The 25832-nt window shown below is 34.0% G+C and overlaps 5 protein-coding genes and 1 long non-coding RNA gene across 8 annotated transcripts; all 6 read right to left on the bottom strand.

Moving 5' to 3' along the window:
• Positions 1 to 962: 962 nt before the first annotated feature.
• LOC132800420 (uncharacterized) lies at positions 963 to 7063 on the bottom strand. Its single transcript, XM_060814000.1, has 2 exons — positions 6361 to 7063; positions 963 to 1164 (listed from the first exon to the last, which is right to left on the bottom strand). The coding sequence occupies exon 1, from the start codon at positions 7046 to 7048 to the stop codon at positions 6365 to 6367; it is 684 nt and encodes a 227-aa protein (XP_060669983.1). The 5' UTR covers positions 7049 to 7063; the 3' UTR covers positions 963 to 1164; positions 6361 to 6364.
• A 74-nt stretch (positions 7064 to 7137) lies between these two features.
• On the bottom strand, positions 7138 to 9932 carry LOC132800720 (disease resistance protein RUN1-like). The gene is made up of 5 exons (XM_060814969.1): positions 9186 to 9932; positions 8794 to 9036; positions 8512 to 8620; positions 7267 to 8422; positions 7138 to 7150 (listed from the first exon to the last, which is right to left on the bottom strand). Exons 1-5 carry the CDS (start codon positions 9930 to 9932, stop codon positions 7138 to 7140), a joined length of 2268 nt encoding a protein of 755 aa, XP_060670952.1.
• LOC132800418 (toll/interleukin-1 receptor-like protein) lies at positions 8988 to 12972 on the bottom strand. Its single transcript, XM_060813999.1, has 4 exons — positions 12935 to 12972; positions 11818 to 12306; positions 9186 to 10273; positions 8988 to 9083 (listed from the first exon to the last, which is right to left on the bottom strand). Exons 2-3 carry the CDS (start codon positions 12294 to 12296, stop codon positions 9961 to 9963), a joined length of 792 nt encoding a protein of 263 aa, XP_060669982.1. The 5' UTR covers positions 12297 to 12306; positions 12935 to 12972; the 3' UTR covers positions 8988 to 9083; positions 9186 to 9960.
• A 30-nt stretch (positions 12973 to 13002) lies between these two features.
• On the bottom strand, positions 13003 to 14031 carry LOC132800423 (uncharacterized). 2 transcript variants are annotated; one of them, XR_009635483.1, is made up of 3 exons: positions 13431 to 14031; positions 13177 to 13224; positions 13003 to 13077 (listed from the first exon to the last, which is right to left on the bottom strand). It is a non-coding gene; the product is annotated as an uncharacterized LOC132800423 (long non-coding RNA). The 2 variants fall into 2 exon arrangements; XR_009635484.1 differs by having other exon boundaries at positions 13689 to 14031.
• An 897-nt stretch (positions 14032 to 14928) lies between these two features.
• On the bottom strand, positions 14929 to 16311 carry LOC132800421 (serine/threonine-protein kinase ATM-like). Of its 2 annotated transcripts, none has more exons than XR_009635481.1 (3): positions 16126 to 16311; positions 15172 to 15289; positions 14929 to 15057 (listed from the first exon to the last, which is right to left on the bottom strand). XR_009635481.1 is itself a non-coding variant. In XM_060814001.1 (3 exons), the coding sequence occupies exons 1-3, from the start codon at positions 15905 to 15907 to the stop codon at positions 14937 to 14939; spliced, it is 264 nt and encodes an 87-aa protein (XP_060669984.1). In that variant the 5' UTR covers positions 15908 to 16311; the 3' UTR covers positions 14929 to 14936. The 2 variants fall into 2 exon arrangements, 1 of the variants encoding a protein (XP_060669984.1); XM_060814001.1 differs by having other exon boundaries at positions 15883 to 16311.
• A 119-nt stretch (positions 16312 to 16430) lies between these two features.
• On the bottom strand, positions 16431 to 24773 carry LOC107418350 (disease resistance-like protein DSC1). The gene is made up of 7 exons (XM_060813994.1): positions 24390 to 24773; positions 23726 to 24211; positions 21111 to 22188; positions 20694 to 21008; positions 18214 to 20496; positions 17435 to 18084; positions 16431 to 16947 (listed from the first exon to the last, which is right to left on the bottom strand). The coding sequence occupies exons 1-7, from the start codon at positions 24479 to 24481 to the stop codon at positions 16932 to 16934; spliced, it is 4920 nt and encodes a 1639-aa protein (XP_060669977.1). The 5' UTR covers positions 24482 to 24773; the 3' UTR covers positions 16431 to 16931.
• Between the last annotated feature and the right edge of the window lie 1059 nt (positions 24774 to 25832).

Raw genomic sequence — 25832 nt, 5'->3', positions numbered from 1 at the left:
AGGGAAAAAAAAAAAAACAGAAAAGAAAAGAAAAGACATGAGTTTTAGGAAAAAAAAAATTGCAAAGACAAACTCAATCGGGTAAAATAAGAAGACATGAGTTTAGAAAATATACATTAGAAATAAACTTTTGAGTGATAAATGAACAGATTAACGAAAATGGGAAAAATGCTTGAGTTACACGAAAAAAAAAAAAAAAAAAGGGAACTTCGATAAAAATAAGAATACATGAGTTTTAAAAAAATGAATAGAAATAAACTTTGAATGATAAATAAGTAAATTAACAAAAAGAGGAAAAATGTTTCAGGAAAAATGGGGAAATTATTTTTTATCGATTATTTTTCTATCAATAACATTCATTTTAAAAAATATAAAATTTTAATAAACGATAATTTTGCACACTAAGGGGAATTAAAAAAAAAAAAGAAAGAAAGAAAAAAAAATTGAGTTCAAAACGGAAAAACATAGGTCAACCAAAAAAAAAAAAAAAAAGACAAGGGTTAAAAAAAAAAAATTATTAGAAATAAACTTTGAGTGATAAATGAATAGATTAACGAAAATAGGAAAAATGCTTCAGGAGAAATGGGGATTTTTTTTTTATTGATTATTTTTCTATCAATAACATTAATTTAAAAAATATAAAATTTTAATAAACGATAATTTTACAAACAAATTTTAAATAACGTATTTTAACAATTAAATTTGTTTTGTGTTTATTACTATTATTTTTTTTCATTCTATCAGATAAAAAGTTATTTTTCATGGATTGATATATGATTAAATTAAAGTGACAAACGGATAGAGAAAACTTTAGGGGCAATGTGAGTGGTTATGTAATGTAGTAACAATGTGCAAATTCTCCCCCCCAAAAAAAAGGTAACAACGCTCAAAAATATTTAAACCAAAAGAAAAAAGTGCAAAAAATATAAGAGTTTAATTCCCAAAAAAACTAATCGAAAAAAAAAAAAAACCAGTTGTAGACCGTTAGATCTTGACTGTTTCTCTTCCCTCCTTTCTACTCCCTTGTACAACAAACCAAGAGCTCTGCGGTTACCGGGCGGTCAACCTTATCTCCCTTTATTCCTCTGTTTCAGCCTTCTTACTGCGTTCTCTCTCTCTCTCTCCGACCTCCATCAAAGCTTTTAGTGTTATCTACCAAAACAGCTGATCAAATGTTTCGGAAGACTATTACGCGAAAAAATTATCAGGAAAAAGTAAAACTATCTTTTTTTTAACGCATTTTATCAAACACTTGTAAGATATTAATTTAAAATTAGGAAAACATCAAAACAACATGTATTATACTCGTTTTTCAGTAGAGCCTTTTTTCTTTTTCTTTCCAAAAAAATAAAATAAAGAAAACCAAAAAAGAAAAATGCCTTTTTAAATGGACAAATGTTTGAAAGATTTTACTAATAAAAAATGAGCAACTTGGTGTCACTTTTTGATCAAGAAAATCATAAAAAATAAAAAATAAAAATAAAAAAGATAAAAATAAGCATTTGCATATGAACTTTCCTCTTAACGATTTTTCTCTAAATTTCTGGCGCCCTTTATTTAGATAGATTCTAAAGTATTAATAATTTGTATGGAGATATAATATATATATTTCAATGTACCAATACATATATATTGTTACGGAATTGGGAGAAAAACAAATAGCAACGAAACAAAGAAGACGAAGAACAAACACACAATTTACGTGGAAACCCTTGACGGGAAAAACCCCGGGCAGGGAGAAGCAAATTCAATATCGAAAGATTGGTACAAAGGTGAGCCAAATTTCGAAATACCCTAAAACCCCAATTACAGCCGAACAAACAATATATATATATATATAGTACGGAGGAAACCCTAAAATTGAACAGAGCCCCAAATTTTTCTCCAAAATTAGTTTCACCGAATGAGTCGCACCGCGAGCTTTTCGGGTCGGGTCAACAAGAATTCGGGTCACTAACTCTAACAATCTCCACCTTGACACGAATTCCATATAAGGAATGAAAAACATAAAAAACTCCAATCTTCGATAAAAGTTGCCATCCTCTTCCACAAAAGCCCCTAAAGGCAAAGCTCAACAACAAACACCAACCAAGTCCAAGCAATGCTCAAACTTGGCTACTGGAAGTGCCTTGGTCATCATGTCAGCAGGATTATCATGAGTACTCACCTTGCTGACAACAATATCTCCACGAGCAATAACATCACGTACAAAATGATACCGAACATCTATATGTTTTGTCCTCTCGTGAAACATCTGATCCTTAGTGAGATAGATAGCACTCTGACTATCACAATTGATGACCGTACTCTCCTGCTCAGAGCTCAACTCACCTATCAACGCCCTTAACCAAATAGCTTCTTTCACCGCTTCAGCTATAGCCATATATTCAGCTTCTGTAGTTGATAGTGCAACTGTTGCTTGCAAAACAGACTTCCAACTGATAGAAGTATCTCCAAGAGTAAATACATAACCAGTAGTGGACCTCCTTCTATCAAGGTCCCCAGCAAAATCTGCATCAACATATCCATTTACACCCTCTTTACTTCCACCAAACTCTAAACAAGTGTTAGTAGTGCCTCTCAAGTACCTTAGAATCCACTTGACAGCTTGCCAGTGTTGTTTGCCAGGATTAGCCATATACCGGCTCACAACACTAACAGCATGTGCAATGTCAGGACGGGTACACACCATAGCATACATCAAACTACCAACAGCACTAGAATAAGGAACATGTGACATATACTCAATATCTCTATCCGACTGTGGTGACATATCAGCAGACAATCTAAAATGAGTAGCTAATGGAGTACTTACAGGTTTAGCGTTCTTCATTCCAAAACGCTCCAGAACTTTCTCAACAAAAGATCTTTGAGTCAAGAAAAGTTTACCTGCAGATCTATCTCTCTCAGTCTCCATACCAAGCATCTTCTTTGCCGCTTCCAAATCTTTCATCTCAAATTCACCACTCAATTCTGCTTTCAATCAGTTGATATCGGATTTCTTCTTGGCCACTATCAGCATATCATCAACATAAAGCAACAAATAGATAAATGAGCCATCTTCCAACTTCCTAAAATACACACAGCTATCATATTGGCTTCTAGAATAGCCATGGCTAACCATAAACCCATCAAACCGCTTGTACCACTGACGAGGGGATTGCTTCAAACCATACAAGGACCTTTTCAACAAACACACATGAACCTCTTTTCCTTCAACCTCGAAACCTTCGGGTTGCTGCATATAAATTGTCTCCTCAAGCTCACCATGCAAGAAAGCGGTCTTCACATCTAGTTGCTCCAACTCTAAATCATGCATAGCAACTAGCGCTAACAAAGCACGAATAGAAGTATGTTTAATGACAGGGGAAAATATATCATTAAAATCAACTCCCTGTACCTGTGAATACCCCTTCGCTACTAGACGTGCTTTGTACCTCGCACCTTCAACACCAGGAATGCCTTCTTTCTTTTTGTAGACCCACTTGCATCCCACAATCTTCTTACCCTCTGGAGGTAATGCCAACTCCCAAGTGTGGTTCTTATGAAGCGACTCCACCTCTTCCTGCATAGCAATTAACCACTTTGCAGAATCCTCACATGAAATGGCTTCATAATAGTTGCAAGGATCACTGGGACTCTCGATCTCCTGTGCTGCAACACAAGCAAAAGTGACATAGTCAGCTAAACTAGAGGGCTTCTTGATCTCCCTGCGAGGTCTATCCTTGGCAATCGAATGCTCCTGCACCTCCTCAATTCTCTCTTCTTCCACATGAGTGGGTGTCTCAAATGGGCCTGAAACTGAACCATTCTGTGAAGTACTTACTTCCTCCACCCTAAACTCCACCTGCTTTGGCATACTGTCTGAAACAACGAGCTCCTTTTTCGGATGCAGCATTGCCATCTCATCAAACACAACATCCCTGCTAATCACAACCTTAGATGACTTTGGATCAGGAAGCCAAACTCTGTATCCTTTTACACCCTGCGGGTAACCAAGAAATATGCCCTTCTTCGATCTAGGCTCAAGCTTACCATCATTAACATGAACATAGGCAGGGCATCCAAACACCTTCAAATCTAAATAATTAGCAGGTTTTCCAGACCATACCTCTTCAGGAGTCTTGCAATCGATTGCTGCCGATGGAGAACGATTCACCAAGTAGCAAGCTGTAGCAGCTGCTTCTGCCCAAAATTCCTGTGCTAACCCAGAATTCGACAGCATGCATCGGACTTTCTCCATAAGAGTTCTATTCATCCGCTCAGCCACACCATTTTGCTGCGGAGTTCCTCTAACTGTGAGATGTCTAACAATCCCTTCGTTTCTACAAAACTCATTGAAAACACCATCACAGAACTCCAATCCATTATCTGTACGAAGGCGCTTCACCCTTCTTTCCGTCTGCTTCTCTACCAAAGCTTTCCATTGCTTGAAGATAGCAAATACGTCATTCTTGTGCTTCAAAAAATATACCCAGACCTTCCTGGAGAAATCATCAATGAAGGTCAACATATATCTGCCACCACCCTTAGAAGCAGTACGTGCGGGTCCCCAAAGATCTGAATGAATGTAGTCTAGAGTACCTTTGGTTTTGTGAATTCCAGTACTGAAGCTAACTCTCTTCTGCTTCCCAAACACACAATGTTCACAAAACTCCAACTTCGAGATACTCCGATCACCAAGCAAACTCCGTTTGCTCAACATCGCCAAACCTTTCTCACTCATATGGCCCAATCTCATATGCCACAAACGAGTAACATCCGAATCTGACATGGACACTGAAACAGCAGCCGACCCCATTACCACAGAACCCTGTAGGCTGTATAATGTACCAACCAGGCTAGCTTTCATCACCACCAAAGCACCCTTCAGAACCCTCAAAACTCCACCTCCACCAGAAAAAGAACAACCAGACTTGTCCAAAGCAGATAAAGAAATTAAATTTTTAGACATATCTGGAACGTGACGTACCTCAGATAGTGTTCTGATAATTCCATCATGCATCTTCACCCTTACAGTTCCAATGCCGATGACACAGCAAGGATGATCATCTCCCATCAGCACAACACCTTTATCCACCGGAACATAAGAAGAGAACCAATCCCTATGGAGACAGATGTGAAACGAACAGGCTGAATCCAAAATCCATCCCTGCTTTCCCGAACTATCCTCAATCACTGAATAAACATCTCCATCTTCAATTTCCTCATGTGCGACACTGGCTTCGGCATGTTCCTTACTCTTTTCATTATTTTTATTCTGAAGCTTACGACATTCAGTTTTGATGTGCCCCTTTTTCTTACAGTAGTGACAAATAAGGTTTCTGAACCTTGACTTCGATCTTGGCCGATTACCACCATTGTTATTTTGATCTCTAGATGATGTTCTACCTCTAACAATCAAACCCTCTCCTCCTGAACTCCTAAAATTATTGTTATCCGAACTGCTGGTCAACTCCTTATCAAACAACTCCTTAAAATATAAAGAAGCTTTCACGTCCTCCAATTTTAGGGTTTTATTACTGTAAATCAAAGTCTCCCTAAAATTTTTATACGATGGAGGTAAGGAACGCAGTAGCATTAGGGTCTGGTCTTCATCATCATATTTAATGTCCATGTTCGCCAGATCCAACAAAATAGTAGAAAAGTCATCTATGTGTGTTTTAATAGATGTACCTTCAACCATAGAAAGGGTGTATAGACGGTGCTTCGCAATCAGTTTCGTTGTGAGATTCTTTGTGATGTACAAGGATTCCAACTTGTCCCATAAGTCCTTTGTTGTCTTCTGATCAAGGACCTCCTTCAAAACTTCATTGGACAAGCATAGCTGAATGGTGGATAGGGCACGCTCATCAACCTCGGCTTTCTTTTCGGCATCCCACGAAGACGGCATCTGCTCCTTGCCAACCAACGCCTTGTGTAGACCGTTCTGTGTCAAAATCGCCTTCATCTTGACTTGCCACATGGAGAAACTCATGTTGCGCTCAAATTTATCAATGTCGAACTTTGTTGCCATGATCGAAAGAAAAAAAATTCCCAAATAGATCGACGCGGCTCTGATACCACTTGTTACGGAATTGGGAGAAAAACAAATAGCAACGAAACAAAGAAGACGAAGAACAAACACACAATTTACGTGGAAACCCTTGACGGGAAAAACCACGGGCAGGGAGAAGCAAATTCAATATCGAAAGATTGGTATAAAGGTGAGCCAAATTTCGAGATACCCCAAATTTTTCTCCAAAATTAGTTTCACCGAATGAGTCGCACCGCGAGCTTTTCGGGTCAGGTCAACAAGAATTCGGGTCACTAACTCTAACATATATATATATATATATATATGTAAAATGATTTGCGTACCTATTCATTTGAAAAAGAAACGGTAAAAATATTGTCCCATAAGCTTGATTCTCTTGGAAATATTGTGAGGATGCGAGTCATGGTTTTGTTGGTATTCATTGGGTTGATTAGAAGAACATTCATCAAACCCTCTTTTAGAAGTACTGCCCCCGTCTACATTTGGCTCCTCAAACCCATTGTTAAGGGGGTGAATCCCCAATTTTTTAATGTTCATAATCACACCGTTCTGATCCTTGTGGAATACACGGAAAGAAGCCTCGGTGATGTTGCGACAGATAGAGGACCAGTTTGGCCCAAACACTTCTAATAATTCATCATCAGAAATAGGCCAAAAGAATCCTCCGCGTTTGTGAGGTTGCGTAACAATTGACACATGATCTGAATCAATAATTCTTCCAAAAAATCTTGTAAGCTCACCACCATGCTTGTAAAGAAGGTCATCACCGCCGTTACTAGTGTTGGCTTTGAAATTGAATTCGTATTCAACTTCGATAAGTTGATCATAATAACCATTCAGCACAACATAAACAAAGCAAATGGCAAATCTCAATCCCAGTTTAAACCAATTTGGAGGAAGATGGATATTGATTGAATCTTGACCGCCAGTTTGATAGCTGAACCACTCTGGGATTTCTTCTCCTGGATACACAAACCCAGCATTCTGTACACCATGGACATATATAGACATGAAATAAAATCCAAATCACTAAAAAAGAAAAAAAAAGAAAAAAAGAGATTATAGTAGAAATAAAAGGAGAGAGAAAGATACATACATCTTCAGCAGATGAAACTTGATGGCGCACATGATCAGCAATTACGTTGTTGAGTGTGTTGTCATCCAGTTTTATACAGTTCTCAAACGAAAAAACCGGATCTGCATGATATTTTTTTTGTGGGGTTGCATACCCCCAGCTTGATATTGTCTCCAACGATGTGCAGTCGTTTGCTTTCAAAACTTTTAAAGATGATGGAAGCTCTGGTAATGATTTCAGTCTCTCACATTTTCCTATATCCAATTCTCTCAAACCACGTGGAAGGGGAGGCAATTCTTCAATTGATGAACATTCCTCTGCAGACAAACTAATTAAAGATGACGGAAGCTCTGGTAATGATTTCAGTCTCTCACATTTTCCTATATTCAATTTCCCCAAACCATGTGGAAGGGGAGGCAATTCTTCAAGTGATGAACATTCCTCTGCACACAAATGATATAAAGATGACGGAAGCTCTGGTAATGATTTCAGTCTCTTACATTTTCCTATATTCAAATCAAGCAAACCACGTGGAAGGGGAGGCAATTCTTCAAGTAATGAAAATTCCTCTGCCCACAACTCTTCTAAAGATGACGGAAGCTCTGGTAATGATTTCAGTCTCCCACATTTTCCTATATCCAATCCTCTCAAACCAAGTGGAAGGGGAGGCAATTCTTCAAGTGATGAACATTCCTCAGCACGCAAATGATATAAAGATGACGGAAGCTCTGGTAATGATTTCAGTCTCTCACATTTTCCTATATTCAATTTCGTCAAACCATGTGGAAGGGGAGGCAATTCTTCAAGTGATGAACATTCCTCTGCAAACAAATAATATAAAGATGACGGAAGCTCTGGTAATGATTTCATTCTCTCACATTTTCCTATATTCAATTTTCCTATTTCCAATTCTCTCAAACCACGTGGAAGGGGAGGCAATTCTTCAATTGATGAACATTCCTTAAGGTACAAATAATGAAGATGCAATAATTTACATAGGCTGTTTGGAAGAAACTTAATGATCTTATTGCATCCACCAAAACCATCAAGCGACCCAAGATGTAGAGTTTCAAGACGGGTTAGATTGTCAATTGACTTCGGCAACTCTTCAATCTCTGTTCTATATAACTTAATTTCAACCAAGAATTCCATACGGCCCGAGATTTCTGGAAACTTTCTCAAGTTTCGGCAACGAGAAAGATCCAACCGATCTAGATATTTCAACTTCCAAATGCTCTCCGACAAACTTTTTATTGCTGTCCTACTTAGGTACAATTTTCTTACATTGATTGGAAGATTTTCTAAGCCATCTTTCAGATTGTAGCAATCATACAAACTAGAAACTAAAGCTTGCCAAGATTCTGAAAAAATGAAGGAAGTTGAACCAAACTGCTACAACCTTGAAGATTTAAAACTTCGAGATTTATAGCCCGAGACAAATTTGGTATTTGCATAAGGTGCTCAGAATAACTAAGATCGATCTTCTTTAACTTCACCAGCTCAAGTGGCTGTCGCTCACAACCAAAAAGAAAAATAATATTAATAATAGCGAACAAGATTATGCATTTACTTTTAAGTAAACAGTACTACATCTCTAATACAACATATGTATCTAAATTAAGCCTGCATATACATGTATCTAATGCACCATATATTTTATATATAAACTAAGCGTGCACACCTGGTCTTCATTCCGAAGAAGTTCAAGTTGGCTCCTACGCATAATAAGTTGAACAAGATTCTCGGGATTAAAATATGGCAAATATTTCAAAGGGTATGTATCCCACTGAAAATATTTTAGGTCATCCGAAACAAAACGCTCAACCCCATCAGGAAGACTGACTCCGAAATTGGATTCTTCATTGGGGTATCCGTTAGATTGAACATCTTTGAAAATGCCGTACGGGTCACTTTTACATCTTTTCTGAGTTGAGACAGATCCAATAATATGCCTTCAATTGCAGAGGTTCCCTGATGTCAAACCATCCTTTAGATAAGAATACTATATATATAGAAAGATAATTTATTAACTAAACCATATTTATATAGACAAATCAATGTATAAGCACTTACTGTATTTCTTTCCAATACATGGCAGGAATCCTTATTATTCCAGAGCCTACTACGATTGCCACAATCTTTGCTTTCATCACAAACAATTGCCCGAGCCATTTGCCGTAGTAAATCATGCATTCCCAGTCTTTCTTTACTTCCAATTATTAAGGATTTATCAATGAGAACACTTATTCCTATTGTTGCATCAGTGTGGTTTGATATGCTTTCTACTTCTTCCCTAGGTGCTTGATAGATAAAGAAGCATGCAATGTCAAGAAAAATACCCTGGATGCTTTTATCGCCTAATCCATCGTAACTTATTCTCAACACTTTTTTAATTTCAGGATCTGGATCAGTTTTCAGCTTATCCAATGCACTTTTCCATTCTTCTACGCTTTTGTACTTAAGGGAAGAACCTAAGACTTTAAGAGCTAATGGATTGCCCTTTGCATAATGTGCAACACTTTCTAATAAAGCCTCATAACATGTTGCAAGTGAATTTGGTTCAAAAGGATGGAAACAAAAGAGCTGAAGAGCATCACGGTGATATAAACCATTCAACTGGTAAATTTGACAATTCTTTGTCATAAGCAGTTGCTTATCTCTACTTGTGACAATGATTCTACTTCCATTAGCAAGTTGATATCCTTCAAATAAATCATTTAATTTGGAACTTCTCCCATTCAAATTATCTAAAACGATAAAAACCTTTTTACAGCGGAGTCTATCTTGAATAGATCTTGATCCTAGAATCGGAGTGTTCATGCGTAGAAGATTTTCATCCCCTAATAACTCATAAAAAAAGTCTTTTTCTCAAGTGATTTGTATTATCTGCTTCTTCTGGAATATCCTCAAGAAAGCAATAAGCATCAAAATGAGAAGATGAAAATCTTTGAAACACAAGGCTAGCAAGGGTGGTCTTACCGATACCCCCCATGCCCCAAATACCTATGTTGCGAACATCCATTTTGCCAATGCTTAATAATGATTCAATTTCCTTGAAAGGCTCTTCAATTCCAATGAGGTCTCCATAATTTGTTAATTGGTACATGGGCAATTTCAATAAAATATATTCAGCAATTTTTTTAACCAACTCATGCTCATCCCTATCATTGAAGAAATGAAACAAATAAGTATTGTAAGAAAGACAGGACTCTATTTTTTTTTTTTTAAAGAAATAGATGACTCTTTTTCCCAAAAAAAAAAAGAACAAACAAGAAAAGAAGAAACAGAGGACTCTTGATATAAGTTTAGGCATTTAAAGGAAATAAATATAGATTGTTTTAATATTCAATAAACTTGTTACATATGTAGATTATGTGATTCTTTACTCAATACTTATTTATCACAAATCTAAAAGAGTGTAAATGAAATATTCCCTATATAAATATAATGTAAATATAATATAGCAATACAAAAAAATGTTACTTTATGATTAGTATTTTTTTAAAGTATAAAATATTACGATATAACTTTTTTTTATATACATATTACTATATAACCTGTACAGTTTGTTTAGTCGGGTATTGCACCAAAAATGGGCGAAATAATAGTCGTATCTGGTATCTTATGTGGTAATGTCTAATCTAGTCCAATCCTTCATACCAAACAACCAATAATCGATTGCATTTTTTGGTTTGCTTCCCTAAATAAACCACTCTCTTAACATTTTTCCTTTTTTTTTTTTTTTGGGAAGTACACTCTCTCACATTATCTCGTAATTTTCATTACTAATTTAAATGTGAATTATCCATCGGATTGATTTGACAAAAATTAAAGTAGTAATATAGCTCAACAGATAATAATAGGGGCAATTTTTCGTTTTTTTTTAGGGGGAAAAGACAAAACTGGTTACAGTTCAAGTGTGAAAATTATATAATTAACCCTAAACTTAATTTGCCACCTGAATTTTCAATATTTTTACTAATTAGTTTATAGCCCTTGAAACTGATAAGCCAAAAAATCCGAATTAAGATATATTTGACCTAAAACATGCATGGATATAATTTTTTAGTGTATGAGAGAATTTACATAGAAAGATGCAAGTAAGATAAAATCCATAGCATAGCAAAATGACACTACAAGAAGGTTAATCTATAATGACAGAACTCTCAACTACAAAATGTAAAAGTTATTGTTCATCAAAGTATGAATTTGTCATTAAAAAGTTTGTGTCACTAAGATTGTGGCTGATACTATGTATTTGTCATAAAGAGTGATGAACTTTCTCACTAAACACTTTTAGCGAAGAATGTCACAAATTAGGTACAAACAAATTTTGACCATTCAATTTTTGTCATTAATTGCGGTGGTATTGGTCACTATAATCATGCCATTATAATATTTAGTGACATTGATTTTATTGACCGCAAATTATAATGACAATTTTTTTTTTGTCAAAAAATACTAACTTATATCAGTGACAAATTTGACATTTCTAGCCAACAGTTTTGGCACTATGGCCTAAACTTCTTGTAGCATGATTATTTATAAAATTATTGATGATAAAAATATATATATATATATATACATATATATAAGTAAACATTGTTAATTATCAAATAAAAAAATATATTGTTAATTAATCACTCTAGCGAAAATATAATTAATTATTTTGTATATATGATTAATTAGTAAGATTGAATGTTACCTGAAATTCTTTGAATCATAACCGCACATATTAGCCAATTTTGTTAGAGCAGCCCTCCACTGCTTCACCTCTTCCGGTTTGTCCTTAAAGCGTTGTTCATGTTCCGCAAATGCTTCTGCATAACTTTTCGATTGTTTCCGTACAATGCATGGATCTATGTTATAAAAAATCGGTATAACATTCTCATTTCCTTTGCATTCAAGTATGTGCACCAATTCATTCAAACACCATGTCGATGATGCAAAATTTTGGGACAAAACTATGATGCAAATCTTAGATTCCTGAATCGCTTTCATAAGTTGTGGTGAGATTTCGTGGCCACTTTCAAGCTCTTGATCATCCATGTAGGCTTGGATACTCTTTCCACGCAAAGCATGAAAGAGATTGCTAGTAAAACCAAAACGGGTGTCCTCACCTCTGAAACTTAGAAACACATCATGCTTTTCTTGAGCAGGAGAAGAAGAAGAAGAAGAAGCCATGTTTGTAACCCTGCACATCCACAAGTATGTTGTGGTTCTCTGACCACTTTAGAGAAGAAATATGAGAAGAAAAATAAAAAGAATTTTATTAATCTCTTAGAAATAGAATACAAAAATACAAAAACTTCTCTCTTGGATTCTCACGTGGAATCTCTTCCTGCACTCTCCAATTCTCTCTGGAATTGCTCACTCTTCTCTCAAGCTCTCTTTGGAACTTAAACACTCTCTCTCAGAGGTTTTTCTCTCAATATTCCTCATTTGGGATAATATTGATGCTCTCTTGGCTTGGTTTGCATGCAACGGGAAGGAGCCTATTTATAGGCTTACAAAGCCATAATCTTCAACAGCTTAGCCCACAATTGTTGATCAATTTGGAATTTGGTGCAGCAATATCCATTTGTCAAAAATGATGACTGTAGTTGGTACGGCTGTGGTTGGTGCGGCTGGACTTCACAAAGTATATATTTAAAAAAAAAAAAAAAAGAAAAGAAAGGAAGAAAGAAGTCCTTCGTAGCATATATTCCTAACCCTTTATTCTAATGGTCTTATATATAGCATATCTTGATATTATAAGCTCAAAACATAAATATACAGGTCGGTGGGACAAAAAAATAAAGATGCAAACAGAAGTAAATTACCAAGCTTGCTCGTCTCCGATTCCGATACCAAAACGCTCTGTTTCATGGTGTTTTGAAATATGGACTCCCTAGTGTGAGGCTCTTGAAATCTCTTCACACCAATGCTCTACATACATAACAGCAGTGAAGTACAAGCCACAAACCTATAAAGCATAAAAATCCAAGTCAAAAGGAAATGCCATACACAACTATCAAAAGATGATCATGAAAATAGCAAATTAGGTCAACACTACGGAACTCACAACTGCTGACTTCGCAACAACAAGATAATCAATGGAAAGCCAATAAACCTGGAAACATATATAACTGTAAGCAATAGAGCAAGGAAGCAACAAAATGCTATTACCAGTCACAAGTTCTAAATTTATAAAGAAACGCACTGTGAATATAACACATGTAGACAACGTGCATGAAAATAAACAGTGTAAAGAAAAAAAAAAATATATATATATATATATATATAAGAACAAGGGACTTTTCTTTGTGTTGGGCTCACAAAAATCTAGCTTTCAATTCCATAAGAGAATTTCTTCTCCATCAAAACGCGCTGCTATTTCTCTCCAACCAAAGACCAAAAAAATATGACCAAGAAATAACAAATAAATAAAACAACACGTATCAGACTATGAGAACCATGATAAACACCATGAACTTATTAAGGCCTTAAACTTAACTGAACCCAAGTTTTTATGTTAAAGATTTCAAAGAGCAAAGCACTGTGATTTTTGTGATCAAAAGTTCATGATAAAATAACCTTGTTCCATAACGCAGTTAACATTGAATTTCCAGTCCACGCTGAGTATCTAGCCTTTCCAGAAGTAGAATGGATTTTAGAGCCATAAGTAGAAGACTTGGCACAAGAAGAAAAATATATATATATTTATCAATTAGAAGCTGTGACAACATGAAAACTCAAAAACCATTATACAGAACAACTATATGAATGATCTGCACACAATTACCTTAGAACTTTCTAGCTTTGATGGAAGAAAAGAAGATCTTTCCATTATATGACATAAACGAAGTTCATTAAGGGCATTAAGAAAAACTTGAATTGATTTGACTAACATGTTAGACTCTGTGAATATATGATTCTCCATCTGCATATAAATAGACAAAAAAGATCAACTTTTCACATCCAAAAGAGCACAAGAATTCAAACTTTAGCATCAAAGTTTCACATAATTGTAATGAAACATCTAACCAAACTAAGAGTAAGTCATACTGAAACAATTATTATCTGATACATAACATATTGGACGAAATCAATTATTAAATTAAAGTTATGTTATGTTAAAGGAAAAAGGAAAAAGGAAAATATATAAGTACCATATGACAGATAAAAGAACCCATGAGGCCTAACTAACATGGAATTTAATTTCTCATGAGACAGATAGTTAAACAAAAAGGAACCTATCTTTCTTAAAGTTCTGAATGTTGCATAATAGTCAAAACCAACCACCAAATGACAGCCATATTGTCAACTTTCTAACTCTCTAAAAGCTGCATCCTAAAAAGATAAGAACTCTTAATTCATATTTTGAATTTTCTTCCTCTTCCAGACCCTTGCAGTATAGCTTAATACCTAGCTTATAAAGAATACTTTAATCTAATACCCACTAATCATACAAAACAATGTGACTTCATTTATATATAAAAAAAAAAAACTATAATAAAACAAATCAAAAGCATATAGAATTTAGTGGTGTAAATAAAATTAAGGAATTAAATGTTTCAACAGGTTGAGCCAAGCTAAACTCGAGCTGAGACAATCTTGAACAAGATATTCCAAACTTTTGTTAGAGCAAGAATTCTAGTATTCAGCTCACTCAGCTCATTACACCCTAATTTGCCTGCATTCCTGATTACCTATAAGTTTCATCTATTGTAAATTTTAATTCCTCCTCTCATGTGGGAAATCTCAGAGATGCATTTAATACTTTACAGAGTACTATGTTTAAAAATTTAGTAGAAGACCGAAATAGCTCCAAATATCAACCTGTTAAGAGATCAAACTCTGAAGATCAATATCTATATCCCTCCTTCCAGCCAGATTAACGAAAATACTTGGGAACAGGAGCTCAGCAACTTCAGCTTTTAATAATTCAATATCCTGACATAATCTGAAAGCAGAAAGTCAATCTAATTAATTCACTTAACCAAATGCAACTATATTGAAATCTCAATGGAACATATAAGAATTTATAAACTCCCAAAGCAAAAATAAAAAAGAATACCTTAGAATCGCATCACTGCAGTAGCCACATAGCAAGTAGGAAAGTGGACAAATCCACGCCTCTAAAGTTTTACCATGTGTCATCCACAGAGTAGACTTATCCAGTGAAATCGCCTCGGCTGATAATAAATTTAAGGAATCAATTGAATTAAACATTATAAGATCAGATGAACTACAAGGAGACAAAAAGAAGACATTTTATTTTAACAATGCAAACTAAATGATATAAAATCAAAGCAAAAGAAAGGGGACAGGAAGTATTAAAATTATATGAAAAGTAAATTGAAGCCATATATTAGCTCAGTTCATCTTTGCTTTGGATTAAAGTCGTGATGATTCATGACACCCACAAAAAGTATAAACAAAAAGAAAAAAAGCACATTTATGCAGCAAAAAGTTTTACATCCTTCACAATTACATAAAAACCTAAACAACCCACACATCGTAATAACGAAACCTAAACAAAAACCTTTTTCTATTGGACGTCAAGAAAGACAAATATGAAAATATATTTGATTACCTAAAAACCTAAACAAAAACTAGCCAATGTTGAGCTTCCGTTTCAACAGTTCAACCCACACAGCGTAATAACGAAACAATCCAAATTTTATTTATTTATTTTTTTAAAAAAAGGTAATTTTGAAACAAACATTTTTTGTGTCTGGTTAAAAAAGTTTCATGGATGGTATTGATCAGGTGTTGATGTCCTAACCCAATCCCACCTCCACACACACCATACCATGCCCAGCAACTAATGCTAAACTCTGGCTGATATTCAAGCTTTACTAGGTAAACCGCTGTTCTACATTTGCGAGCTTATTGAAAATCGAACCCATGATCAAGATATACATTGTTATATATACAATTTATATACATGCACAACAGTTTTGAGCTATAAGAATATTTATGTCAATTTACATAAAAAAGAAAAAAAAGAGCAAAAAGCCGACTGTACGAATGATTGTTGCTCATGAAACTATAAGCGCGAAGCAAATCAGTTACATCCAAGCTCCCCATCCAGGGAACATATGGCATAGACGCTCAGGATCAATCGCATCTTGTATCAGTTGTTGAATCTGTGCACAGCTCCAATTTTGTTTTGCATCAGACACCAATTTTCTTTTGCATCAAACTAGAGGGGGGGGGGGGGGGGGGGGGGGGGGGGGGGGGGGGGCACTTGAATTCAATGCGGAAAAGCATAAGTCAAAGAAAAAAAAAAAAAAAGCCATTAGTTTAAAAAAAAAAATTATTTAGAAATAAACTTTGAGTGACAAATGAATAGATTAAGGAAAATAGGAAAAATGCTTCAGGAGAAATGGGGAAAGTTTTTTCTTTCTTGATTATTTTTTTTCAATAACATTAATTTAAAAAATATAAAATTTTAATAAACGATAATTTTACAAACTAATTTTAATAACGTATTTTAACAATTAAATTTGTTTTGTGTGTGTTTTTTTTTTTTTTTCATTCTATCCGATAAAAAGTTATTTTTCATAAAAAAAAAAAAAAGTAACAACGCTCAAAAAATATTTAAACTATAAAAAATAAAAAGAAAAATTGCAAAAATATTTAAGAGTTTAATTCCCAAAAAAAATAATTGAAAAAGAAAAAAAAAATGCAGTTGTAGACCATTAGATCCTGACTGTTTCTCTTCCCTCCTTTCTACTCCCTCGTATAACAAACTAAGAGCTCTGCGGTTGCCGGGCGGTCAACGTTCTCTCTCTCTCTCTCTCTCTCCGACATCCATCAAAGCTTTTAGTGTTATCTACCAAAACAGCTGATCAAATGTTTCGGAAGATTATTACGCAAAAAAATTACCAGAAAAAAGTAAAACTATCCTTTTTTTAACGTATTTTATCAAATACTTGTAAGATATTAATATAAAATCAGAAAAATATTAAAACAACATGTATTATATTCGTTTTTCAGTAAAGTTTTTTTTAAAAAAACTTTAAAAATTAAGAAAAAACCAAAAAAAAAAAATGCCTTTTTAAATGTACAAATGTTTTTGAAAGATTTTACTAATAAAAAATGAGCAACTTGGTGTCACTTTTTGATCAAGAAAATCATAAAATCAAAAAAAAAAAAAAAGGATACAAATAAGCATTTGCATATGAACTTTTCTCTTAACGCTTTTTTTCTAAATTTCTGGCGCCCTTTATTTAGATAGATTCTAAAGTATTAATAATTTGTATGGAGATATAATATATATATTTCAATGTACCAATATATATATATATATATATGTAAAATGATTTACGTACCTATTCATTTGAAAAAGAAACGCTAATATATTGTCCCATAAGCTTGATTCTCTTGGAAATATTGTGTCATGGTTGTGTTGGTATTCATTGGGTTGATCAGAAGAACATTCATCAAACCCTCTTTTAGAAGTACTGCCCCCGTCTACATTTGGCTCCTCAAACCCATTGTTAAGGGGGTGAATCCCCAATTTTTTAATGTTCATAATCACACCGTTCTGATCCTTGTGGAATACATGGAAAGAAGCCTCGGTGATGTTGCGACAGATAGAGGACCAGTTTGGCCCAAACACTTCTAATAATTCATCATCAGAAATAGGCCAAAAGAATCCTCCGCGTTTGTGAGGTTGCGTAACAATTGACACATGATCTGAATCAATAATTCTTCCAAAAAATCTTGTAAGCTCACCACCATGCTTGTAAAGAAGGTCATCACCGCCGTTACTAGTGTTGGCTTTGAAATTGAATTCATATTCAACTTCGATAAGTTGATCATAATAACCATTCAGCACAACATAAACAAAGCAAATGGCAAATCTCAATCCCAGTTTAAACCAATATGGAGGAAGATGGATATTGATTGAATCTTGACCGCCAGTTTGATAGCTGAACCACTCTGGGATTTCATCTCCTGGATACACAAACCCAGTATTCTGTACACCATTGACATATAGAGACATGAAATAAAATCCAAATCACTAAAAAAAAAAAATAATAATAATAAAAAAATTAAAAAAAAAAAAGATTATAGTAGAAATAAAAGGAGAGAGAAAGATACATACATCTTCAGCAGATGAAACTTGATGGTTCACATGATCAGCAATTATGTTGTTGAGTGTGCTGTCATCCAATTTTATACAGTTCACAAACGAAAAAACCGGATCTTTGTCAACTTGTCCTTGTTCGGTTGGATACCCCCAACTTGATATTGTCTCCAACGATGTGCAGTCGTCTGCTTTCAAAACTTTTAAAGATGATGGAAGCTCTGGTAATGATTTCAGTCTCTCACATTTTCCTATATTCAATATCTCCAAAGCATGTGGAAGGGGAGGCAATTCTTCAAGTGATGAACATTCCACTGCACACAAATCATATAAAGATGACGGAAGCTCTGGTAATGATTTCAGTCTCTCACATTTTCCTATATTCAATTCCTCCAAAGCATGTGGAAGGGGAGGCAATTCTTCAAGTGATGCACATTCCTCTGCACACAAATCATATAAAGATGACGGAAGCTCTGGTAATGATTTCAGTCTCTCACATTTTCCTATATTCAATTCCTCCAAAGCATGTGGAAGGGGAGGCAATTCTTCAAGTGATGAACATTCCTCTGCACACAAATCATATAAAGATGACGGAAGCTCTGGTAATGATTTCAGTCTCTCACATTTTCCTATATTCAATTTCCACAAAGCATGTGGAAGGGGAGGCAATTCTTCAAGTGATGAACATTCCTCTGCACACAAATCATATAAAGATGACGGAAGCTCTGGTAATGATTTCAGTCTCTCACATTTTCCTATATTCAATTTCCCCAAAGCATGTGGAAGGGGAGGCAATTCTTCAAGTGATGAACATTCCTCTGCACACAAATCATATAAAGATGACGGAAGCTCTGGTAATGATTTCAGTCTCTCACATTTTCCTATATTCAATTTCGTCAAACCATGTGGAAGGGGAGGCAATTCTTCAAGTGATGAACATTCCTCTGCAAACAAATAATATAAAGATGACGGAAGCTCTGGTAATGATTTCATTCTCTCACATTTTCCTATATTCAATTTCCACAAAGCATGTGGAAGGGGAGGCAATTCTTCAAGTGATGAACATTCCTCTGCACACAAATCATATAAAGATGACGGAAGCTCTGGTAATGATTTCAGTCTTTCACATTTTCCTATATTCAATTTCGTCAAACCATGTGGAAGGGGAGGCAATTCTTCAAGTGATGAACATTCCTCTGGACGCAAACGAATTAAAGATGACGGAAGCTCTGGTAATGATTTCAGTCTCTCACATTTTCCTATATCCAATTCTATCAAACCACGTGGAAGGGGAGGCAATTCTTCAAGTGATGAACATTCCTTTGCACCCAGAAAACGTAAAGATGACGGAAGCTCTGGTAATGATTTCAGTCTCTCACATTTTCCTATATTCAATTGCGTCAAACCATGTGGAAGGGGAGGCAATTCTTCATGTGATGAACATTCCTCTGGACGCAAACGAATTAAAGATGACGGAAGCTCTGGTAATGATTTCAGTCTCTCACATTTTCCTATATTCAATTTCCACAAAGCATGTGGAAGGGGAGGCAATTCTTCAAGTGATGAACATTCCTCTGGACGCAAACGAATTAAAGATGACGGAAGCTCTGGTAATGATTTCAGTCTCTCACATTTTCCTATATCCAATTCTATCAAACCACGTGGAAGGGGAGGCAATTCTTCAAGTGATGAACATTCCTTTGCACGCAGAAAACGTAAAGATGACGGAAGCTCTGGTAATGATTTCAGTCTCTCACATTTTCCTATATCCAATTCTCTCAAACCACGTGGAAGGGGAGGCAATTCTTCAATTGATGAACATTCCCCAAGGTTCAAATCTTGAAGATGCAATAATTTACATAGGCTGTTTGGAAGAAACTTAATGATCTTATTGCATCCACCAAAACTTTCAAGCGACCCAAGATGTAGAGTTCTAAGACGGGTTAGATTGTCAATTGAATTCGGCAACTCTTCAATCTCCGTTCCATATAACTTAATTTCAACCAAGGATTCCATACGGCCCGAGATTTCTGGAAACTTTCTCAAGTTTCGGCAACCAGAAAGATGCAACCGTTCTAGATATTTCAACTTCCAAATGCTCTCCGGCAACCTTTTAATTGCTGTCCTACTCAGGTATAATTTTCTTACACTGATTGGAAGATTTTCTAAGCCATCTTCAAGATTGTAGCAACCGTGAAGATTCAAAACTTGAAGATTTATAGCCCGAGACAAATTTGGTATTTGCATAAGGTGCTCAGAATAACTAAGATCGATCTTCTTTAACTTCACCAGCTCAAGTGGCTGTCGCTCACAACCAAAAAGAAAAATAATATTAATAATAACGAACAAGATTCTGCATTTACTTTTAAGTAAACAGTACTACATCTCTAATACAACATATATATCTAAATTAAGCCTGCATATATATATATATATATATATATATATATATATATCTAATGCAACATATATTTTATATATAAACTAAGCGTGCATACCTGGTCTTCATTCCAAAGAAGTTCAAGTTGGCTCTCACGCATAATAAGTTGAACAAGATTCTCGGGATTAAAATATAGCAAATATTTCAAAGGGTATGTATCCCACTGAAAATATTTTAGGTCATCCCAATCAAAAGGATCAACCTCATCAGGAAGACTGACTCTGAAATTGCATTCTCCACTGGGGAATCTTTTATCCGAATGCAATTTAAGAAGTCGTAGATTGGGCATCTTTGAAAATGCCGTAGGGGTCACTTTTACATCTTTTCTGAGTTGAGACTGATCCAATATTATGCCTTCAATTGCAGAGGTTCCCTGATGTCAAACCATCCTTTAGATAAGAATACTATATATATAGAAAGATAATTTATTAACTAAACCATATTTATATAGACAAATCAATGTATAAGCACTTACTGTATTTCTTTCCAATACATGGCAGGAATCCTTATTATTCCATAGCCTACTACGATTGCCACAATCTCTGCTTTCATCACGAACAATTGCCCGAGCCATTTGCCGTAGTAAATCATGCATTCGCAACATTCCATACCATTCAGATATTAAGGATTTATCAATGAGAACACTTATTCCTATTGTTGCATGGTTTGATATGCTTTCTACTTCTTCCCTAGGTACTTGATACATAAAGAAGCATGCAATGTCAAGAAAAATACCCTGGATGCTTTTATCGCCTAATCCATCATAACTTATTCTCAACACTTTTTTAATTTCAGGATCTAGATCTGTTTTCAGCTTATCCAATTCACTTTTCCATTCTTCTACGCTTTTGTACTTAAGGGAAGAACCTAAGACTTTAAGAGCTAATGGATTGCCCTTTGCATAATGTGCAAAACTTTCTAATAAAGCCTCATAACATGTTGCAAGTGAATTTGGTTCAAAAGCATGGAAACGGAAGAGCCGAAGAGCATCACGGTCATATAAACCCTTCAACTGGTAAATTTGACAATTCTTTGTCACAAGCAGTTGCTTATCTCTACTTGTGACAATGATTCTACTTCCAATACCAAGTTGATATCCTTCCAATAAATCATTTAATTTGGAACTTCTCCCATTCAAATTATCTAAAACGATAAAAACCTTTTTCCAATGGAGTCTATCTTGAATAAATCTTGATCCTAGAACCGGAGTGTCCATGCGTGGAAGATTTTCATCCCCTAATAACTCATAAAAAAGTCTTTTTCTCAAGTGATTTGTATTATCTGCTTCTGGAATATCCTCAAGAAAGCAATAAGCATCAAAATGAGGAGATGAAAATCTTTGAAACACAAGGCTAGCAAGGGTGGTCTTACCGATACCCCCCATGCCCCAAATACCTATGATGCGAACATCCATTTGGCCAATGCTTAATAATGATTCAATTTCCTTGAGAGGCTCTTCAATTTCAATGAGGTCTCCATAATTTGTTAATTGGTACTTGGGCAATTTCAATAAAATATCTTTAGCAATTTTGTTAACCAACTCATGCTCATCCCTATCATTGAAGAGATTAAACAAATAAGTATTGTAAGAAAGACAGGACTCTATTTTTTTTTTTTTTTAAAGAAATAGATGACTCTTTTTCCCAAAAAAAGAAAGAAAAAACAAGAAAAGAAGAAACAAGGACTCTTGATATAAGTTTAGGCATTTAAAGGAAATAAATATAGATTGTTTCAATATTCAATAAACTCGTTACATATCTAGATTATTTGATTTTTTACTCAATACTTATTTATCACAAATCTAAAAGAGTGTAAATGAAATATTCCCTATATAAATATAATGTAAATATAATATAGCAATACAAAAAATTGTTACTTTATGATTAGTATTTTTTTAAAGTATAAAATATCACGATATAACTTTTTTTTATATACATATTACTATATATCCTGTACAGTTTGTTTAGTCGGGTATTGCACCAAAAATGGGCTAAATAATAGTCGTATCTGGTATCTTATGTGGTAATTTCTAATCTAGTCCAATCCTTCATACCAAACAACCAATAATCGATTGCATTTTTTGGTTTGCTTCCCTAAATAAACCACTCTCTTAACATTTTTCTTTTTTTTTTTTTTTTTTGGAAATACACTCTCTCACATTATCCCGTAATTTTCATTACTAATTTAAATGTGAATTATCCATCAGATTGATTTGACAAAAATTAAAGTAGTAATATAGCTCAACAGATAATAATAGGGGGAATTTTTTGTTTTCTTAGGGGGAAGAGACAAAACTGGTTATAGTTCAAGCGTGAAAAACATATAATTAACCCTAAACTTAATTTGCCACCTGAATTTTCAATATTGTTACTAATTAGTTTATAGCCCTTGAAACTGATAAGCCAAAAAATCCAAATTAAGATATATTTGACCTAAAACATGCATGGATATAATTTTTTAGTGTATCATGTGAGAGAATTTACATAGAAAGATGCAAGTAAGGTAAAATCCATAGCATAGTAAAATGACACAACAAGAAGGTTAATCTATAATGACAGAACTCTTAACTACAAAATGTAAAAATTATTGTTGATCGATGTATGTATTTGTCATTAAAAAGTTTGTGTCACTAAGATCGTAGCTGATAATATGTATTTGTCACAGAGAGTGATGAACTTTCTCACTAAACACTTTTAGCGAAGGATGTCACAAATTAGGTACAAACAAGTTTGATCATTAAATATTTGTCATTAATTGCGGTGGTATTCGTCACTATAATCATGTAATTAATATTTAATGACAATTATTTTATTGACCATAAATTATAGTGACAGTTTTATAATTTTTGGTGTCAAAAAATACTAGCTTATATCAGTGACAAATTCGACATTTCTAGCCAATAGTTTTGGCACTATGGCCTAAACTTCTTGTAGTATGATTATTTATAAAATTATTGAAGATAATATATATATATATATAAGTAAACATTGTTAATTATCAAATAAAAAAATATATTGTTAATTAATCACTCTAGCGAAAATATAATTAATTATTTTGTATATATGATTAATTAGTAAGATTGAAAGTTACCTGAAATTCTTTGAATGATAACCGCACAGATTAGCCAAATTTTCTAGAGCACGCCTCCACTGCTCCACCTTCTCCATTTTGTCCTTATAGTGTTGTTCATGCTCCACAAATGCTTCTGCATAACTATTCGATTGTTTCCGAACAATGGATGGATCTATTTCATAAAAAATCGGTATAACATTCTCATTTCCTTTGCATTCAAGTATGTGCACCAATTCATTCAAACACCATGTCGATGATGCAAATTTTTTGGACAAAACTATGATGCAAATCTTAGATTCCTGAATCGCTTTCATAAGTTGTGGTGAGATTTCATGGCCACTTTCAAGCTCTTGATTATCCATGTAGGCTTGGATACTCTTTCCACGCAAAGCATTAAAGAGATTGCTAGTAAAACCAAAACGGGTGTCCTCACCTCTGAAACTTAGAAACACATCATGCTTTTCTTGAGCAGAAGAAGAAGAAGAAGAAGCCATGTTTGTAACCCTGCACATCCACAAGTATATATTTAAAAAAAAAGGAAGAAGGAAGTCCTTCGTAGCATATATTCCTAACCCTTTATTCTAATGGTCTTATATATAGCATATCTTGATGTTATAAGCTCAAAACATAAATATACAGGTCGGTTCGACAAAAAATAAAGATGCAAATAGAAGTAAATTACCAAGCTTGCTCGTCTCCGATTCCGATACCAAAACGCTCTGTTTGTCTGTTTTGAGAGCAAGATAAAAGGGAGTTTGTAAGAAGTTTCACCATATCTTGTACCTTGAACCTTCCAAGAAACGATGAGACGACTTAATTACATGTTGACTCAATTAATAAGGGGTCGAAACTGCTTGCCATTCTTCCTCGAACGTCCCACGAAATTCAGCAGACCAATTTTCTAATTAATTTTTTTTTTTTTGGGGCCGTTTTGTAGATAATGTTGACTAATAAGTTAACGCGGCTTTTACTTTATGAAAAAGCAAAGGAAAGTGGACCGAAAGTGGAGTTCGCACTTCGATGTTCGTTAATTAGATTTAAGAATTTAATATATATATATTAAGAAGGCTTCTATTAGATCAATCTAACGGTATTACCATCAGAATTATCTTTAAGGAATAAGATTAAAGACCACTCCTTCTTGCTTCGACTTTGAGTCTCTGCACCGACACCAAATCAATAATTAAAAAAATATGAAAAATAATGATCTGACAAAAATATTTATAAAAGGTCAGATGAATAATGTATTCATGTATATATTCTACACCAGGTTGGATTTCTGTAGGGGTCGATGGAGTGGAATGCACCTTTAAGATTGCCTGATTAGTTGTTCATGTACGCATAAGTTAGCCTGAACATACTTTAATAATTAAAATAAAAAAATAAAAATAAAAATTCAAGAACCAATATTTTATAGTGATAATTTTTTTATTCAATTTTTTTTTTTTTTTTGGAAAATGTATATGTGCAATGTTTCTTGAAATATTTATACAGTTCTTTATAAGCAAATGTTATATTTAAAAAATAAATAAATCATAATATCTATATATTTTTCAATCTAATTATATTCTTTTGACAATTTATTATAAAACTATTTTTCTCACTGCTAATAAATATTTTAAATTATTATACTTGTTAAACAAATAATTTTGCAGGTTTTTAAGTACAATAGACAATATTTTTAATTTTTTTTTTAACAAAAAAAGTTTAGATATAAATATTTTTAAAATAATAACGTTATTGTCTCCCCGTGATATCTAATTTGCATTTTATCCTATATCTTCAAGCTTATACAATAAAATGACCATCAATGTTCTATAAGCTTTGCACATGATTTTTTGTCAAGGATTTCACATAAAATTGTAAACAATATTTATGAGTTTATGGAGTTAAATGCCATATATATATATATATATATATATTAAGGTACCAAAATATAATAACTCGTAAAGATCAAGGATATTTGTGCACCTTTCTAATTTTATCAAATTTGTATATAATAGTATTTATTAAAAAAAATTAACTTATCTATATATATATATATATATATATATATATATATATATTATATTAAGGTACCAAAATATAATAACTGGTAAAGATCAAAGATATTTGTGCACCTTTC

Source organism: Ziziphus jujuba, chromosome 2 (assembly GCF_031755915.1).
Source record: "Ziziphus jujuba cultivar Dongzao chromosome 2, ASM3175591v1".
In the NCBI taxonomy this organism is placed as follows: Eukaryota; Viridiplantae; Streptophyta; class Magnoliopsida; order Rosales; family Rhamnaceae; genus Ziziphus; species Ziziphus jujuba.
The sequence above is the reverse complement of the archived record's forward strand: the minus strand, read 5'-3'. Positions and strand labels throughout refer to the sequence as shown.